The 19,424-nt window shown below is 47.3% G+C and overlaps 1 protein-coding gene across 1 annotated transcript in view; it reads left to right on the forward strand.

The window, feature by feature from the left end:
• LOC115471039 (shootin-1-like) overlaps window positions 1–19,424 on the forward strand; it is a 162,012-nt gene that overhangs the window by 38,281 nt on the left and 104,307 nt on the right. Inside the window, exon 3 of the mRNA XM_030204707.1 lies at window positions 15,751–15,811. Coding sequence (XP_030060567.1) covers window positions 15,751–15,811 — 61 coding nt within the window. The remainder of the gene's footprint in view (window positions 1–15,750; window positions 15,812–19,424) is intronic.

A 19,424-nucleotide genomic window follows, 5' to 3' on the forward strand; every position in this document is an offset into this window, starting at 1 on the left:
GCCGGGGGGCACTCCTGGATCTTCATTCCTGCTGTTCCTGTAAGTCCTACCGGCTGCCAGAACCTGAGGGCTCAACCCGAGGGGGAAGGCAGTCAAGTGTAGGTGAAGCCTAGGTCCAGGGTGTTCCAGTTCCGCTCCAGTGTGTTCCAGTCCAGCGGGTTTCACTCCTGTATGTTCCTGTCCAGTGGGGCCACTCCAGTGTGTCCAGTCCAGCGGGCCCCACTCCAGTGCGCACCTGTCCGGTGCGTTCCAGTTCCGAGTGTTCCAGTGTAGAACTCCAGTCCGGAGTTCCGGTCCAGTCTTGTCTTATCTCTACCTTGTAGGTGATCTTGCCTGCCACTGCCGCTCCACGGTAGTGGTCCAAGGACTCACGAAACCAGTGCTCCCGGAGAAGAAGCCTGACAGTGTGCCAAGGTCCTCGTGCACGTGACACCTGCGCAGCCTTCTACATGGAATGTTGCTAGTGGAATAGCAACATTCCATGTAGAATCTCCAATAGTAGCAACATTCCATGTAGAATCTCCAATAGTATCTATTTTATTTTTGTTACATTTGTACCCTGCACTTTCCCACTCATGGCAGGCTCAATGTGGCTTACCTGGGGCAATGGAGGGTTAAGTGACTTGCCCAGAGTCACAAGGAGCTGCCTGTGCCTGAAATGGGAATCGAACTCAGTTCCTCAGTTCCCCAGGACCAAAGTCCACCACCCTAACCACTAGGCCACTCCTCCACTGTTGCTACTATTTGAGATTCTACATGGAATGTTGCTTTTCCACTAGCAACATTCCATGTAGAAGTCAGCCCTTGCAGATCACCAATGTGGCCGCACAGGCTTCTGCTTCTGTGAGTCTGACGTCCTGCACGTACGTCAGACTCACAGAAACAGAAGCCTGCGCAGCCTTCTACATGGAATGTTGCTAGTGGAATAGCAACATTCCATGTAGAATCTCCAAAAGTATCTATTTTATTTTTGTTACATTTGTACCCTGCGCTTTCCCACTCATGGCAGGCTCAATGCGGCTTACATGGGGCGGTGGAGGGTTAAGTGACTTGCCCAGAGTCACATGGCGCTGCCTGTGCCTGAAGTGGGAATCCAATTCAGTTCCTCAGGACCAAAGTCCACCACCCTAACCACTAGGCCACTCCTCCTCATTAACATAAGTCCTTTCAACTTGAAAAAAAAAAAAGATTGTTCTCCAAGCACAAACTCCCAACATCTTCATACCATCTGAATGAAAAACCTGGCGTCGGAATCTTAAAATATTCATTTGGCTCTCGGCAACCAAACAGTCTTCACTTCAATAGCAAACCACAGCATCAAGAACCACTCAAACATTCTGCATTCAGACCTCGAGAGCAAAACAGTGTTCGGATAAAATAAGCCCAATATTGTTCCTGATAGTTAAGGCAGTGATCATAGTGTGAGGTGCCAAGGAGCAGAGTAGGGAGAAATGTAAGAAAATATTTCTTTATAGAAAGGGTTATGGAGCATGGAATAGCCATGGCGGAGCCGAAGGAAAAAAAAACACAATTCAAAAAAAGCATATAAACACAGAGAGGTAGGATTAAGTAGACTGGATGATCTGATTGTTACTTAAAGAAAGCGTGAGACAGTAATAGTTCAGGCCGTGGGGTAGCTGGGTAAATATCAGAAGGCTTTAACTCAGTAGGAACCCAATTAGGTCAGTGTCCACAGGTTGGTGGTGATGGTAGAGTACTGGTCTGGTAAGTCTGTGGAGTCGCACTGGTTTTGTAATCAATTTAGGTTGTAGCAGAGCTTGTGGAGTGGCGAGTACTCTCGTGGATTAAGTACTTGTTTGACGCTTGGGGCTAGATTCTGTATATGGAGCCAGAAAAAACCATGCCAATGCGTATTCTAAAAACCACGCCTAAAATTAGGTGCGGTTTATAGAATATGCCTGGGGCCTGTCCACGTGACTAAATCTAATCGCAGGAATGCTGGATACTTATTTAGGCGCGGAGCAGGTGTCTTCTATAACAAATGCATAATATGTAGAAATGTCCACAAACCACCCATTCCATGCACGTGGCCATTCCCCCATTTTGGCTACGCACATTTGAATTTATGCGCATCACTGTACAGAATACCCTCAGCAAGTTGTGCGAGTAAATTCTAATTAAAACCAATTATTGTGAAATAATTGCTTGTTAAGTGGCAATTATCGGCACTGATCAGCTTGTTAAGATAATTAAGTTGCACATGCTAATCAGAACACGACTTGGTTTGCGCGTGCAACTCAAGCCGCACTGTGTGAGTACCTTCTACACACCTCCAAGGACTCTAATGTCCTCTCAAGGCACATCCCTAACCACACTCTGTCCAAAAGACATTACACGATGTGATGCCCGCAAGCGAGCCTTCTCTGGAATGCACTGCCTGAAAGGCTCCACTTAACACAAGACTACCTCTACTTCAGGAAGCAGGTGAAAGCTTGGCTCTTCAACCAGGCCTTTAATGGAAGAAGTAACTACCTAACTTGTTAGTCTCACTCACACACACAAGGAGTGACACAGGCTGCACATATTGCAACGGGACATGTTTATCCGCTCCTACCCTAGCTGAGATAATATTTAACCATCTCTCTGACTTTATGTTTAACTTTCTTTAAATTAGTCACCTTACTTTCTAACTCCTCTTACTTTCTTACCTATCTATATGTTACATCTCTGCTTTACCCTTCACTTTCAATTAAAATGTTCCATTACATATTGTGTTGACACTGTAAGTAGTATACCACAGTGCATACCAAGGGGGGACGGTGCACGCCGCTGAGGGGGTGCTGCGCGCCTGTCGGCTCTTCGTTTTTATGCTCCCTTTGCCCCGGAACAGGTTACTTCCTGTTCCGGAGCAGAGGGAGCATGAAAACGAAGAGCCGGCAGGCGCGCGGCACCCCCCCCCCCCCCCCCCCCAGCGGCAAGCACCCGGGGGGGGGGGGTGTCGCACTGTTCCGGGGGGGGTGCTGCACCCAGGGGACGGGGTGCATCGGTGATCCGCCCTGGGTGTCAGCCCCCCTAGGAACGCCACTGGTATACCATGCCATACTTTGTATTGTTGTTTGAATATTTTTACTGCTGTAATTACCTATTGCTCGTGTTTGATTTATTCTTACTGTACACCGCCTTGAGTGAATTCCTTCAAAAAGGCGGTAAATAAATAAATACATCGAATCTGGGGGTTGATATGTGGTTCAGTATCCTGGAGTCTAGTCGGATTGCTGTGGTAGTTTTTCTGGATGTTTGTGCTGTGTTCAATGCAGTTGGTTATGGTAGGTCTTGTTTGCCATGTTGATGTAATCAAATAGATCCATTATTTTGTTGATATGAACATTGTAGGACACCACAAGGGTCTGTGCTCTGAACAATCCTTTTCAATCTAGATTTGTGCGATCTTAAAATAACCTTGAATGTCGGCTACTGAATCTATGCCGGTGACATAATGTGGGTTTTGCCTGTAAGTATTGATACAGATTTTGCTTTGATGTGTGTGGCGGAACATATAAAATCTCTCTCTGGTTGAGTGGTAATCATTTGTTTGAATTTGAAGGAACCTGAATTCCTTGTCTTCGGGTAGGAATAGCCTACTAGATGTGGGAAAGAGGAACCTGAATTATAGCTACGTCATGCAAGGTTCCACGTTAGGAGTCACGGACCAAGAAGGGGATCTAGGTGTCGTCGTTGATGATACGTTGAAACCTTCTGCTCAGTGTGCTGCTTCGGCTAAGAAAGCAAATAGAATGTTAGGTATTATTAGGAAAGGAATGGAGAACAAAAATGAGAAAGTTATAATGCCTTTGTATCGCTCCATGGTGCGACCGCACCTCGAATATTGTGTTCAATTCTGGTCACCGCATCTCATAAAAGATATTGTGGAATTAGAAAAGGTGCAGAGAAGGCCGATGAAAATGATAAAGGGGAAGAGACGACTTCCCTATGAGGAAAGGCTAAAGCGGCTAGGGCTCTTCAGCTTGGAGAACTGAGGGGAGATATGATAGAGGTCTATAAAATAATGAGTGGAGTTGAACGGGTAGATGTGAAGCGTCTATTCACGCTTTCCAAAAATACTAGGACTAGGGGGCATGCGATGAAGCTACAAAGTAGTAAATTTAAAATGAATCTGAGAAAAATTTTCTTCACTCAACGTATAATTCAACTCTGGAATTCATTGCCAGAGAATGTGGTAAAGGCGGTTAGCTTAGCGGAGTTTTAAAAAAGTTTGGATGGCTTCCTAAAGGAAAAGTCCATAGACCATTATTAAATGGACTTGGGGAAAATCCACTATTTCTGGGATAAGCAGTATAAAATGTTTTGTACTTTTTTGGGATCTTGCCAGGTATTTGTGATCTGGATTGGCCACTGTTGGAAACAGGATGCTGGGCTTGATGGACCTTTGGTCTTTCCCAGTTTGTCAATACTTATGTATGATGTTTGTTCATCTGGCTGGTGTCCAGCCTATTTCTATGTTGTCTGAGATTCGCGGCGCAGGTATAATTATCGGATGCATGCTTAATTTTTAAATCACGAATAGCATGAGGATGCTTTTTTATAGGTTGTTAGGACCGTTCAAGCCATATCTGGATTGTGCTCTGTTCTGGACCGTTTTGTAACAGCTAGTTTTGGTGTCTGTTGATTAGTGAAAGTCGATCTATATGGGGCTGTCAACTTTATTCAAAACGTTGCTGCTCAGCTTTTAAATGAGAGCAAGCAGTCTAGTCATTATTTCCCCAGTTGAGTGGAAAGATTCTCCATTTGGCTGTGCTTGCAGTTTCCTATTAATCAGTCAAGGTGAAATCTTCAGAGGCTATTGAGCATTCTCTGATTGAAGTTTGAACACACAGTCACATGTTCTCAATTGCAGGTTCTGGGTTGTGGAATGCTTTATCTTTTGAGATCAAGTGGGAATATGATTTATTGTATTTCCAGAAAAAGATGAAAACTTTTTGTTTGACTGTACTTTCCAAGTGAAGTGGTGTAGAGAAAGTATGACAGCATGTTAATGGGTGATTTACCTAGCGTCGCTGAGCAGTTCTAGAAGACCTTTTACAGGCTAAAGGCTTTTACATCTTGAGAAAAAGGTGATTTATGTTGATTATGTTCTTAGGTCAGCGGTTAACCTAGTCCTTCAGACACACCAAGCCAGTCTGGTGTTAGGTTTTCAAGGCAGAAACTAGGTTCGTGAGCCCTTGGGCCACTGCCGTGGAGCAGCAGTGGCAGGCAAAACCACCCCACACCAGAGACAAGGCAGAACTCTGACAGAAATAGCTAGATTTCACCTGCACTTGACCGCTGTTCCTCAGGAGTTGAGCTCCTGGGTGCAGGCGACTGGCAGAACTTACCGGACAGGGCAGGAACTGGGTACCCAACAAACCAGGGACCTTAGACGATGCAAAGGCAAACACAGAAGTTTCCAGGTGATTAATAAAGCCCATCAGCTGCTGAAGTTCAGCTGCAGGAATCACAAGGCAGCTACGGGTGCTGTTCAGGCACAAACAAGAGAAGCAAGTCTGGCAGCCCGGCAGATCCGGACCGGACTGGGCTGAAGTCTGGAAAGGGTGACAGTCCATAGCAGCCACCGGTTCTGGCCACCAGAGGGCGAGGTGAGCACAGACAATGAAACAGTCACCACCGTGACATCTGGTTTTCAAGATATCCATAATGAATATGCTTGAAATAAATTAGCATTCACTGCCTCCATTGTATGCAGATGTATCTTACGCATATTCATTCTGACATACCTACAATGTATGGCATGGTATACTACTTAGAATGTCAACACAATACGTAATAGAACATTTTAATTGGTAGTGAAGGATAAAGCGGAGATGTATAGATAGGCTTGGTGTGTTCTGAGGACTGGGTTGAGAACCCCTGTCTTAGGTTGACAGCACCTGTGTCTGTTTTGAAATTTGGTCAGTATAAAAATACATTACACAGGGAGAGATCTCGGTGTGGAGTCCGTGAATGGAGAAACAGGCGTTGCAAACCACCTGCGAGACAGGACCCCCTTGATGTCATCGGGGGGGGGGGGTGTCCTTCTGGAATACCTTAAACTACAGCAGTGTTTGTGGTGCATGTCGAAGGTGCGTGTCACGTTTTCAAAGCTGGACACTGGGTTCGGGAGCCCTTGGGCCACTGCCGAGGAGCAGCAGCGGCAGGCAAAACCACCCCCAAACAGGGACAGGACAGAACAGGACTGGAACCCCGGACTGGAGTTGCAGTTGAGGCAAGCAGGCTAGAACAGGCAAAGTAGGAACCCTAGTCTTCACCTGCGCTTAGCCGCTGTCCCCCAGAAGTTAAGCCTCTGGGTTCAAGCGACCGGCAGGACTTTGCAGGGCAGGGCGGGAGCTGGATACCCCCAGGCTGAACAAGGACTAAGGGTCAGAGGGGAAAGGAATCTACAGGGACAGCAAGGCAGAAGCCTGGGCTAGAACTCAAAGAAAGACAATACAACACAAGGCAGGGAATAGACAAGCTAGGGGACAGAAACTGGAAGCTGCAAGCAGCCTCTAAACAGGGGAAAAACTGACTAGCAAGACACAGAACTAAAAGCTGCAGAGCAGCCACTAAGACACAAGCAGACAAAGACTAAACACAAAACTAAAGCCCAGAGACAAGACTAGCAAACTAACAACAACCTAAACTAACTACACACTGACTGGCTAGAACAGACAAGAATCAAGGCAAGGATTCAAACTAGGCAGCAGAGCAACAAGCACTAACATACCAGGGCCTTAGACGCAATGCAAAGGCAAAGCAGCAAGGTTTCAGAATGGCTAATAAGCCCAGCAGCACCTGGAGCTCAGCTGCAACCATCACCAGGAAACTACGGGTGCTGTGTAGGTTTAATCCAAGCAAGCAAGTCTGGCAGCCTGGAAGATCCGGACCGGACTAGGCTGAAATCTGGAACGGGTGATGGTCCACAGCAGCCACCGGTTCTGGCCACCAGAAGGCGAGGTGAGCACAGACATAACAGTGCATGACCCAAAGGGGCCCTTTGGAGCCCAGAGGAGACTGGGGAATAGTCAGGGTAGGGAATGAGTTGTAACGTACTATGATTTGATACTGTATTCCTTTAATTTTGTTTCTTGTTACTAGATCTACTTTTGCTCCCCTAGATGTGGGCTTGGAATGTTTATTTGTGATTTATGATTGTTTTCTTATTGTATTCTTGAAATTGTCTTGTTTCTTTGTGAAACTGATTTATAAAAATAAAAGGAAAAAAAGAAAAAAAATACACAAACATAACCCAAAAATGGGACAATACTAATGCAAAAATATTTTTTATTCAGTGAACCCCCTTGTGTGTCTGAATTTATTTATCATAAAATCCTAAAATGTTGGTAGCTGGAGGTTTTTGAACATATGAAATTCACAAGAGAGGTACATCTCGGAGTATCTACAAATCGTTCCTTTATATTAAGATTAAAAAAATCAATATCTTCAAGAAGACTTACTATATTATATAGAAAGTACATAAGTATTGCCACACTGGGACAGACCAAAGGTCCATCAAGCCCAGCATCCTGTTTCCAAAGGTGGCCAATCTAGGTCACAAATACCTAGCAAGATCCCAAAAAAGTACAATACCTTTTATGCTGCTTATCCCAGAAGGTCTAAGGACTTCTCCTTTAGGAAGCCGTCCACACCTTTTTTAAACCCCGCTAAGCTAACCGCCTTTACCACATTCTCTGGCAATGAATTCCAGAGTTTAATTACACGTTGAGTGAAGAAATATTTTCTCTTATTCGTATTAAATTTACAACTTTGTAGCTTCATCGCATGCCCCCCCCCCCCAGTCCTAGTATTTTTGGAAAGAGTAAACAAACGATTCACGTCTATCTGTTCCACTCATTATTTTATAGACCTCTATCATATCTCCCCTCACCTGTCTCTTCTCCAAGCTGAAGAGCCCTAGCCGCTTTAGCCTTTCCTCACAGGGAAGTTGTCCCATCCCCTTTATCGTTTTCTTCGCCCTCCTCTGTACCTTTTCTAATTCCACTATATCTTTTTTGAGATGCGGTGACCAGAATTGAACACAATACTTGAGGTGATGTCGCACCACGGACCAATACAAAGGCGTATATCACACAGAGGAGTTCTGAAAAAAACTGTATTCTATGATAGAATGAACAAATGATTCCAGAATACCAACCTGAGATTTTGAAAGATTGCAAGGGGGAAGAAGATTGTGTGGTCTGCCCAGTCGTTAATGATGCAGTTGTGGTGTGTGGTATTGGGACAGGAAGGAAACTGGGTGGACCAGATGTCTGTTGTGGGTTTTTTATTATTATTATTATTACCATATTCATGTCTTCAAAATTCAACTGTTAGCGTAGGATGTCTGTAGGAGCTTGAAGACTAGAAGTAGGTTGGGCAGGCAGCTGCTGGCTGGCGAAGGTGTCCATGTATAAATTCCTCTCCCAGCTGGATTCGGATTCACCCGACAGGGTTGATCCAGTCGTGAGTTTACCCTGTTGCCTGCAGGGAATTGTATCTTTGCTTTCCTTAGGGTAATGCAATGGGGCAGGGCCGCCGAGAGACTGAGCCGGGCCCGGGGCAAGGCCGCCTCCGCCTCCCCCCAATCGCTACTGCTCTCGCCTCCCTCTCCTGCTCCTAGGCCACCGGCACTGCAGTCCCCAGTCTCCACCTACCTTCCCCTCAGCTCCCTTCTGTCTGCCATCCGACCCCCTTCATTTAAAAAAAAAATCTAAAAATCGGCAGCGCAGCGCCTTCTGTGTGAAAGCGGCAGATCGCTTTGTGCGGGCCATCCCTCACTGTGTCCCGCCCTCATGGAAATAGGAAGTTACATCAGAAGAGGGTGGGACACAGTGAGGGAAGGCCTGCCCGAGGCGATCTGCCGCTTTCACACAGAAGGCGCTGCGCTGTCGATTTTGAGATTTTTTTTTTTTAAATGAAGAGGGTCGAATTGCAGACAGAAGGGAGCTGAGGGAAGGTAGGTGGACACTGGGGACTGCGGCCTGGGAGCAGGAGAGGGCGAGAGTCCCCGGGCCTGGGGATTTTTGCCCCCCCCCCCCTCTCGGCGGCCCTGCAATGGGGAAATCAGAGCTACAAGTCCCTGAATCCAATGGGGTTAATCCAGGAATCTGGATCCAGTTGACAACCCTCCTTCCGGAGAGTACCAGTAGGAGAAGAAAAGCAACCACTGCCTCAGACTGTGTCTCAATGTCCTCTGCTTCCCTGGGTCTGACTGCTTGAACCGTGTGGCTGTACAGTGTCCTGCATGATTCAAAAGTATTCGGACCTCAAACAGCACAGGGGAAGGACATGGCCCAAGATGCTGCAGCCATCTGATCAGTGTGTTTGTATGGGGGGGTAGGGATGGATGGAGAAAGAGAGCTCTAGCGTGGGAGGGGGGAGGGTGGAATTACAAAGGCGATTGGAGGGGGGACTTGTATAAAATCCTCAACCCTTCTTTCAGTTAGAGGATCTGGAGCAGGACAGATCCCTCCTCTCAGTACCCTTCTCCACCACCGCCAACTCCAGGCTCCGCTCATTCTGCCACGCCTCACCCTATGCTTGGAATAAACTTCCTGAGCCCTTACGCCAAGCCCCCTCCCTACCCAACTTCAAATCTTTGCTCAAAGCCCACCTCTTCAATGTTGCTTTTGGCACCTAACCTTTATACCTTTCAGGAAATCTAGACTGCCCCAATTTGACTGACTGTACATTTGTCCTTTAGATTGTAAGCTCTTTGAGCAGGGACTGTCCTTCTATGTTAAATTGTACAGTGCTGCGTAACCCTAGTAACATAGTAGATGACGGCAGAAAAAGACCTGCGCGGTCCATCCAGTCTTCCCATCAAGATAAACTCACATGTGCTACTTTTTGTGTATACCTTACCTTGATTTGTACCTGTCCTTTTCCGGGCACAGACCGTATAAGTCTGCCCAGCACTATCCCCGCCTCCAAACCACCAGTCCCGCCTCCCACCATCGGCTCTGGCACAGACCGTATAAGTCTGCTCAGCACTATCCCCGCCTCCAAACCACCAGTCCCGCCTCCCACCATCGGCTCTGGCACAGACCGTATAAGTCTGCCCAGCACTATCCCCGCCTCCAAACCACCAGTCCCGCCTCCCACCATCGGCTCTGGCACAGACGGTATAAGTCTGGCCAGCACCATCTCCGCCTCCCGCCACCGGCTCTGCCACCCAATCTCGGCTAAGCTCCTGAGGATCCATTCTTTCTGAACAGGATTCCTTTATGTTTATCCCACGCATGTTTGAATTCCGTTACCGTTTTCGTTTCCACCACCTCCCGCGGGAGGGCATTCCAAGCATCCACTACTCTGTCCGTGAAATAGTAGCGCTTTAGAAATGTCAAGTAGTAGTAGTAGGGGGTGAGAGGTTCTGGGGTGGGTGTGGGATAGTGTGACAGGATCTAGAGGGTTTGGGGGAAGAAAAATGTGAGGTTTGCTGGGAAACAGGTTGTACATCAGAGGAGCTGGGTGTGTGTAGATTCAGAGAAGATTGCAATTGGTGGATACCCGAGGCAATGGGAGATAAAGTGATTTGCCCCGGGTCACAAGGAGCATCCGTGGCGGGAGTGGCATTTGAACCTCGGCTTCCATGCTTTTCTGCCCTTTTTGCTGCAACCAGTCTGCTACTTACTTTGTGATATATTGTCTATTTGATTTATAATTCCTTCTTCTGTACCACAGATTATATGCTGTAGACAGTAAAACATAAAATATGACAAATCCCAACAGTTTCGTATTGTCCGTCTGATTGAACTGGTTAAGAACACGATTCCTTTCTGTTGTGCTGTATTTCAGGGCAGTGCAGAATTATTCCAGTCTGTGCCCGAAAACACCGTCTTGCTTCAGTAAAGCACTTGTTGACTCGTGCATGTCTTTCCTGTGCCGTTATCCTTCCAGACTCTTCTCTTTGTCCTAAAAGTACCTGGTCAGCGGATGGAGTAGCTACCAGTAGAGGAAATGTAGAGCAGAGATCAACAAATAAGGGGCAGGTGACATCCTTTTATCTGGACACTAATGTAATAACATTTCTGACAGGTGTTTTGAGATCTGCACCCCTCAGTTAGGGTAAAGACAAAATACCAGCGGCGCTTTGTCGGTAAATAAATATGATGCAAATGTTTTTGTATAGGGATAGTATTAAAAGAAGAAAAAAAAAGCAAACTTAATCTGTTTAATCGCATTCCCTTCAAGAGAGCCAGCTCTGTTATCATTTCATTTACTTTTGCAGTGTGAGTTTACACTTCAAGGTCTTTCAAGAGCAGTGTTACACAAGGGCTTGCTTATGTTGTCCCTTTCCTGCCCCTCTGATGTGTGCTTATGTGGGAGAGACAGATAAGACTGTAGTTACAGGCTGCTTCCCATTTAGGGCTGTTGGGAGGGGTGAGGAGGGAAGGGCAGTTGGCCAAGTGTGTCATGTTAATGTGGCTGGCACTGCAGGGGTGGCAGATGTAAGGTTCTTTAGGGTTGTCCTGTCTTCAAAGGAGAGAACTTAACCTCCCCCCCCCCCCCCCCAAACCACCTTCAGTCTTCCATGCAACCTGTGAAACAGAAACCTGAGCTAGCCAACTTGAAAATGTGCTGATTCTGCTGGAAGCTGGTTGAAAAACCAGCCTTTACCTGGAATAATCATGTGCATTGTTTGCTGGCATCACCTGATCTGGTCTGAGTCAGAGATTTTTCTGTGTTTTCCCAGTGATGTCCTTGGCCTGGTCAGCAGGGTGCAGGACAAACAAAACTGAGACTCTGGTTTCAGGAAACTGTATGTCTTTATTCCTTGGCAGATTGGGGATAATCTTCTTAAATTGTACATGGACCAGGTACATACGTATGCTTAATCTCTGTCTCATGTGGTCACCGTGAGTGAGAACTTGGAAGTTTTGTGTACCCTTAAAAATGTGCTCTCAGCCGCTCCCTATATAACGGACATTACCTGACTCTTCTTCCCCCTTTCCCTCCCTAAGTTCCCCCCAATTTTACCTACCATACATGTACGTCATTCTACCACAATATCACTTTGTATTCATTCATACCAAGTATTTGTCCAGACCGGAATCGGCTAACGCCGTTAACGGTTATATGCAAGCCACATTGAGCCTGCAAAAAGGTGAGAAAATGTGGGATACAAATGTAACAATTAATAATAATGAAGTGTAAGAGGCCTATGGAGCAGACACAGATCTTTGACACAAGCAGGTGATCATAGTAACATAGTAGATGACGGCAGAGAAGGACCTGCCCGGTCCATCCAGTCTGCCCAACAAGATAACTCATATGTGCTACTTTTTGTGCATACCTGACCTTGATTTGTATCTGCCATTTTCAGGGCACAGACCATAGAAGTCTGCCCAGCACTAGCACCGCCTCCCAACCACCAGCCCCCCCCCCCCCCCCCCCCCACACCGGCTCTGCCATCCAATCTCGGCTAAGCTTCTGAGGATCCATTCTTTCTGAACAGGATTCCTTTATGTTTATCCCACGCATTTTTGAATTCCGTTACCGTTTTCATTTCCACCACCTCCCGCGGGAGGGCATTCCAAGCATCCACTACTCTCTCCGTGAAAAAATACTTCCTGACATCTTTCCTGAGTCTGCCCCCCTTCAATCTCATTTCATGTCCTCTCGTTCTACCATCTTCCCATCTCCGGAAAAGGTTCGTTTGCGGATTAATACCTTTCAAATATTTGAACGTCTGGATCTTATCACCCCTGTTTCTCCTTTCAACCAAGGTATACATGTTCAGGTCAGCAAGTCTCTCCTCATACGTCTTGTAACGCAAATCCCATACCATCAGTTTGTAAGATAATCCAGTTTTGTTTTGTGTTGTGTTTATTGTGCTGAGGGTGGAGGGGTGGGCAGGGAGCAGGCTTGTAACTTATTTGAAAACAAAAGGTGTTTTTTTTTTGTCATACTTTGTGCCTGTGTCAAAAACAAATTATGGGGCCCTTTTACTGAGCCTGCTCTTTCGGGGACTACCGCTGGCCCAACACAGCTGGCGGCGGAAGTCCCGCCCCAAGCGCCGGCCATTTCCGGGGGAAAAAGGAAAACCTCTGGAAATGGCTTGCACACCACTAACCCGGCGGTAATCAGGCTTCGCCACGTGCTCCTCGGTTACCGCTGGGTTAGCGCGGGAGCCCTTATTGCCATCTCGGTGGGTAACGATAAGGACTCCCCGTCGCATGCCCATGTGTGCTGGGGACTTTTTTTTTTTTTTTTACTTGCTGCGGTACAAAGAACCCTGGCACGCAGGAAGTGGAAAACATCAAAAGTATCGAATTTATCATTAAAATTAGCTTTTTTTAATCCCTCGTCTTCGCTCCTAGTTCTTAAGGGCTGCCGACTGGTCCAAGTTTCTACCTATCCCTAATGAATATGCACATGAGAGATTTATTTATTTAGATTTTGGTCACACCTTTTTCAGTAGTAGCTCAAGGTGAGTTACATTCAGGTACTCTGGATATTTCTCTGTCCCAGGAGGGTTAGGTTTGTACCTAAGGCAATGGAGGGTTAAGTGACTTGCCCAAGATCACGCGGAGCAGCAGTGGGATTTGAACCGGCCACCTCTGGATTGCAAGACCGGTGCTCTAACCACTAGGCCACTCCTCCATTAGCACCATTCCATGTAGAATCACCAATAATAGCAACATTCCATGTAGAATCTCAAATAGTTGCAACATTCCATGTTCCACTGCTCTAACCACTAGGCCACTCCTCCACACATGCCTTCTACCTCTACAGCATACAAATCTCTCTCATGCATATTCATTCAGAGTACCTTGAAATCCTGACTTGTTGGTGGCCCTTCAGGGCTGAGTGAAGACCAACCAGCCAATATTCAAAACCGTTTAACCATCCAGGATTGGTACCTGGCCGGTTAAATGGTACTTAGCTGGCTATCCGGCGATATTCAATGGAAGATAGCTGGCTGTCTCCCACTGAATATTGCCAGTTAGCGCCTAGCGGATAGCCGGTTATTTTACGCAATATAACCTAACCTACGATTTTCAGTGTGTTGCCGGACAAATTTGGTGGCCAGATATGGCTACGTCAATACCTGGAGTATGTTTGACTGGGTCAAACTTAACCGTCCAGCACTAAGTACCAACCAAAAATAAACCGGATGTTCAACGCTGGTCACTGGAAACAGCGCTGACTGCGGGAGGTAACCTTTAAGTTCTAAGCTAACTTTCTATTGATGCCGCATTAGATTTTTTTCCATGAAAACAATGGAAAATCGGTGCACCCTTGTTTTTGTAAATACTTTGAAATTTGAATAGTCAAATATGGCTGCTAATCTCTATAAGACCTGTCGCTTCTTCCTCTATAACATTAGCAAAATCCGCCCTTTCCTCTCTGAGCACACCACCCGAACTCTCATCCACGCTCTCATTACCTCTCGCCTTGACTACTGCAACCTACTCCTCACTGGCCTCCCACTTTGCCATCTATCCCCCCTTCAGTCCATTCAGAACTCTGCTGCACGTCTTATCTTCCGCCTGAACCGATACACTCATACCACCCCCCTCCTCAAGTCACTTCATTGGCTTCCGATCAGGTACCGCATACAGTTCAAGCTTCTCCTACTAACCTACAAATACACTCGATCTGCAGCCCCTCCTTACCTCACTACCCTCATCTCCCCTTACGTTCCTACCCGTAACCTCCGCTCTCAAGACAAATCCCTCCTTTCAGTGCCCTTCTCCACCACCGCCAACTCCAGGCTCTGCCCTTTCTGCCTCGCCTCACCCAACGTGTGGAACAAACTCCCTGAGCCCTTACGCCAAGCCCCCTCCCTGCCCGTCTTCAAGTCTTTGCTTAAAGCCCACCTCTTCAATGCTGCTTTCGGCACCTAACCTCTACACCTCTTCCCAGGAAATCTAGACTGCCCAACTTGACATTTCGTTCTTTAGATTGTAAGCTCCTTTGAGCAGGGACCGTCCTTCTTTGTTTATTTTGTACAGCGCTGCGTAACCCTAGTAGCGCTCTAGAAATGTTAAGTAGTAGTAGTAGTATAAGTAGGTGGCAGAATGAAGCATTTTTTTTCCATTTCATACTAGGGGCGTAGCCAGACTTTAACAGGAGAGGGGTCCAGAGCCTGAGGTGAGGGGGCACATTTTAGCCCCCCCTGGTGCCGCCGACCCCCCCCCCCTGCCATTGCTGACCCCCCCTGCGGCCACCACCACCCCCCACTTTGACCCCCCCTGCCGACGATCCTGTCAACCCCCTCCCCCACTGCCAATCCTCCCCTGCCGTTGCCTACCTTTGCTGGCGGGGGACCCCAACCCCCACCAGCCGGTCCTCTTCTTCCGGTGCAAGGCTTTGTTCTGTTTCTGTGAGTCTGACGTCCTGCACATTGTACGTGCAGGACGTCAGACTCACAGAAACAGAACGAAGCTTTGCGCCAGAAGAAGAGGACCTCGGCTGGTGGGGGTTGGGGTCCCCCGCAAGCAAAGGTAGCCAACGGTGGCAGCGGGAGAGGGTTGGCGGCGGTAGGGGGGGTCGAAAGGGTTGTCAGCAGGGGGGTCCAGGGGCAAATCTACGGGGGCCCAGGCCCCTGTGGCCCCAAACTGGCTACGCCCCTGGTTGTCATCAGGGGGGGTCCAGGGCCAAATCTACAGGGGCCCAGGACCCCATGGCTACGCCACTGTTTCATACACAAATTGTAGATTTGTTTGCGAGCTATTGCAAGTCTAGTCCCATTCCATTGTACGCTCAAAATTCTTTCTTCTGCCACAGTACGAGAAGGTGCGAGAGGAGCGGGATGAAGCGGTCAGAAAACTAGAAGAGCTGAATAAAAGTGAGTATGTATCGCTTGCTTTTATGGCACTGAATTGCTATTGTTTGTCATGTGAAATCATCAGGTTCCACAGACAAGTTCTAGTAGCCGAGGGTATGGGCCATTCTAGTTTCAGCCCAATAAGCCACGCCCAGGCAGGTAGGAAGCCAAAGGGAAAGGGACTTGATATACCACCTTTCTGTGGTTTTTGCAGCTACATTCAAGGCAGTTTGCATAGTATATACAGGTACTTGTACCTGGGGCAATGGAGGGTTAAGTGACTTGCCCAGAGTCACAAGCATCTGCAATGGGAATTCAACCCATTTCCCCAAGATCAAGGTCTGTTGCACTAACCCCTAGGCTACTCCTCCACTAGCAACATTCCATGTAGAATCTCAAATAATAGCAACATTCCACTAGGCTACTTTGGGATTCCGGAATGTTGCTATTCTTTGAGATTGTGCCTGGAATCTTGTTAATGGGACTTGATATATATTGCTACATTCAAAGAGGTTTGCAGAGTATATACAGGTATTTATTTGTACCTGGGGCAATGGAGGGTTAAGTGACTGGCCCAGAGTCACAAGGAGCTGCCTGTGCCTGAAGTGGGAATTGAACTCAGTTCCTCAGTTCCCCAGGACCAAAGTCAACCACCCTAACCACTAGGCCACTCCTCCTCTGTTGCTACTATTTGAGATTCTACATGGAATGTTGCTATTCCACTAGCAACATTCCATGTAGAAGTCAGCCCTTGCAGATCACCAATGTGGCCGCGAAAAGGCTTCTGCTTCTGTGAGTCTGACATCCTGCACGTACGTGCAGGACGTCAGACTCACAGAAACAGAAGCCTGCGCAGCCTTCTACATGGAATGTTGCTAGTGGAATAGCAACATTCCATGTAGAATCTCCAATAGTAGCAACAGAATCTCAATAGTAGCAACATTCCATGTAGAATCTCCAATAGTATCTATTTTATTTTTGTTACATTTGTACCCTGCGCTTTCCCACTCATGGTAGGCTCAATGCGGCTTACATGGGGCAATGGAGGGTTAAGTGACTTGCCCAGAGTCACAAGGAGCTGCAGTGGGAATCGAACCCTGCTGCACTAACCACTAGGCTACTCCTCCAAGAACTGGCTATTAAAGAGAGTGTGTCAAAAATAGTGCTTTTTCTCCAGCCCCCCCCCCCCCCCCCAATGCTCTCCTGGTTATCTTTCTTCATCCTGTGCTCAGTATAGCACTGCTGGGGCTTAAAGGAACATGTATGTGCATGTTCCCTTTCTTACAGACATTCCTACACCAGAAGGTGTGCAAGGAAAAAAAAAAAAAGCAAAGCAATTCTGCTAGTTTGCCATTTAGTTGAACATTAGGTTGGTTGAGTGTCGGATAATGGAGCTTTTACTGTAAGTTGTTGATGAGTAGTAATATTTGAAAACCTTCACAATACAACTGAAAGGCATGAAACCGAGTAGCCATTGTGCTCTCCAATCACTGGCGCATTTACTGCTGACAAGTAGCAAATGATATCTAATGAGACGCAGTTTATTCCTGACCTGTCCAAAACCACGTAGCCGGTTGGTGACAGCCTATTCAGACAAGGACTAGATACACAGGTGCTACTTCCCCCCCCCCCCCCCCTCCCAATCACCAACTCATGTAAGAAAGCTTTCAGAAACCAGAGCTCAGAAGGTCTGCTCAGTTAAAGTCCTTCTGGAAAGCGGATATTGCAATGGCCACAAAAGCAGATATTGGGCAAAAAGAGAAGAGAGATTTGCAACGTGTAGGGGGCATCGCCTTGCCCCCTCCACTCCATCCACAGACCCTGCCCACAAACAGCCATTCACCCTGCCCTGAGTCTATCCAAATGGGCAGCTATAAATCAAATGAAGGACTAAACAAACGTGAGCACAGGGGTCTGTGCTGGGACCACTGCTTTTTTACATATTTATAAATGACCTAGAGATGGGAGTAACTAGTGAGGTAATTAAATTCGCAGATGACACAAAGTTATTCAGGATCGTCAAGTCGCAGGAGGAGTGTGAAAGATTACAGGAGGACCTCGCGAGACTGGGGGATTGGGCGTAAAGTGGCAGATGAAGTTCAATGTTGACAAGTGCAAAGTGATGCATGTGGGAAAGAGGAACCCGAATTACAGCTATGTCATGCAAGGTCCCGCGTTAGGAGTCACAGACCTAGAAAGGGATCTGGGAGTCATCGTTGATAAGACGTTGAGAACTTTTGCTCAGTGTGCTGCGGCAGATAAGAAAGCGCACAGAATGTTGAGTATTATTAGGAAAGGGATGGAAAACAAACACAAGGATGTTATAATGCCATTATATCGCTCCACGGTGCGACCGCACCTCAAATATTGTGTCCAATTCTGGTCACTGCATCTCACAAAGATATAAAGGAATTAGAGAAGGTGCAGAGAAGGGTGACAAAAATGATAAATGGAATGACTTCTCTATGAGGAAGGGCTGAGAAGGTTAGGGCTCTTCAGCTTGGAGAAAAGGCGGCTGAGGGGGTGATATGATAGAAGTCTACAAGATAATGAGCGGAGTAGATCGGACAGATGTGAAGCGTTTGTTTACACTTTCAAACAACAACAAAACCAGGGGACACAAGATGAAGCTAGAATATGGTAGATTTAAAACAAACAGGAGAAAGGTTTTCTTTACTCAGCGTGTAGTTGGACTCTGGAACTCATTGCCGGAGAATGTGGTGGCAGTGGCTGGCCTTACGGAATTTAAAGGGGGTTTGGACAGATTCCTGAGGGGGGGGGGGTTGCCAGGTTCTTGATGCCTGGATTGGCTGCTGTCAGAGACAGGATGCTGGGCTTGATGGGCCCTTGGTCTTTCCCAGTATGTGCTTATGTACTACCCAAATACACGTCCACCCACCTATGCAACCACTTTTATTCACCACTCCCAACCTTCAGACCTGAATATATGTAACGCTGCCCCAAACTGTTACAACTGTTCACACCAGGGGGGAACCAAGGCAATCTAGCTGCAACATCACAAAGTGTTGAATCTTTTCCTATTTTAACATACTGTAGTTTATGTGAAAATCCACCTTTAAGTAGCCAGTACTGTGTTTCTTCTTTGACCTTTCACAGGATGTCCCTTAATTCCATTTCCTTTCAATCCCAGCTTTCCTCTCGCGCTCTCTCTCTCTCTTGCAGGCATTCTGTTTCAGACAGGGCCGGAGCTAGGCATGACGGGGCCCAGGACAGACACTAGGGAAGGGGCCCCCAAAGCTTGCTTGCAGGTTGTCCGTATTTCAGCTTTAGGCAGGTTTGGAGCCCCCCCGGGACGGGGGGGGGGAGGGGGAGGGGCAGGACAGTTGCCCTGTTTACACACCCCTAACGCCGGCCCTGGTTTCAGACATATCCACTTTTCTATGTACATGCAAACTGGACCACTGATGGGCAGTGGGGGATGAAGGGTCTGCTTGGATGATGTAGCTGGACAAGGAGGCATCTGCTGGATGACACTGCATACTGGAGTACAGTGGTACTACAGCAGCTCCACCTGCCATAGCAGGTTATGTGATACCTTCCCCCAGCATGACCTGCTAGCATCCTTCCCCCCCCACCCCACCAACAATGCAGTACCCCAGGCAGCCATCTTGCC

The sequence above is a fragment of the Microcaecilia unicolor genome, chromosome 5 (assembly GCF_901765095.1).
Source record: "Microcaecilia unicolor chromosome 5, aMicUni1.1, whole genome shotgun sequence".
Classification (NCBI taxonomy): domain Eukaryota; kingdom Metazoa; phylum Chordata; class Amphibia; order Gymnophiona; family Siphonopidae; genus Microcaecilia; species Microcaecilia unicolor.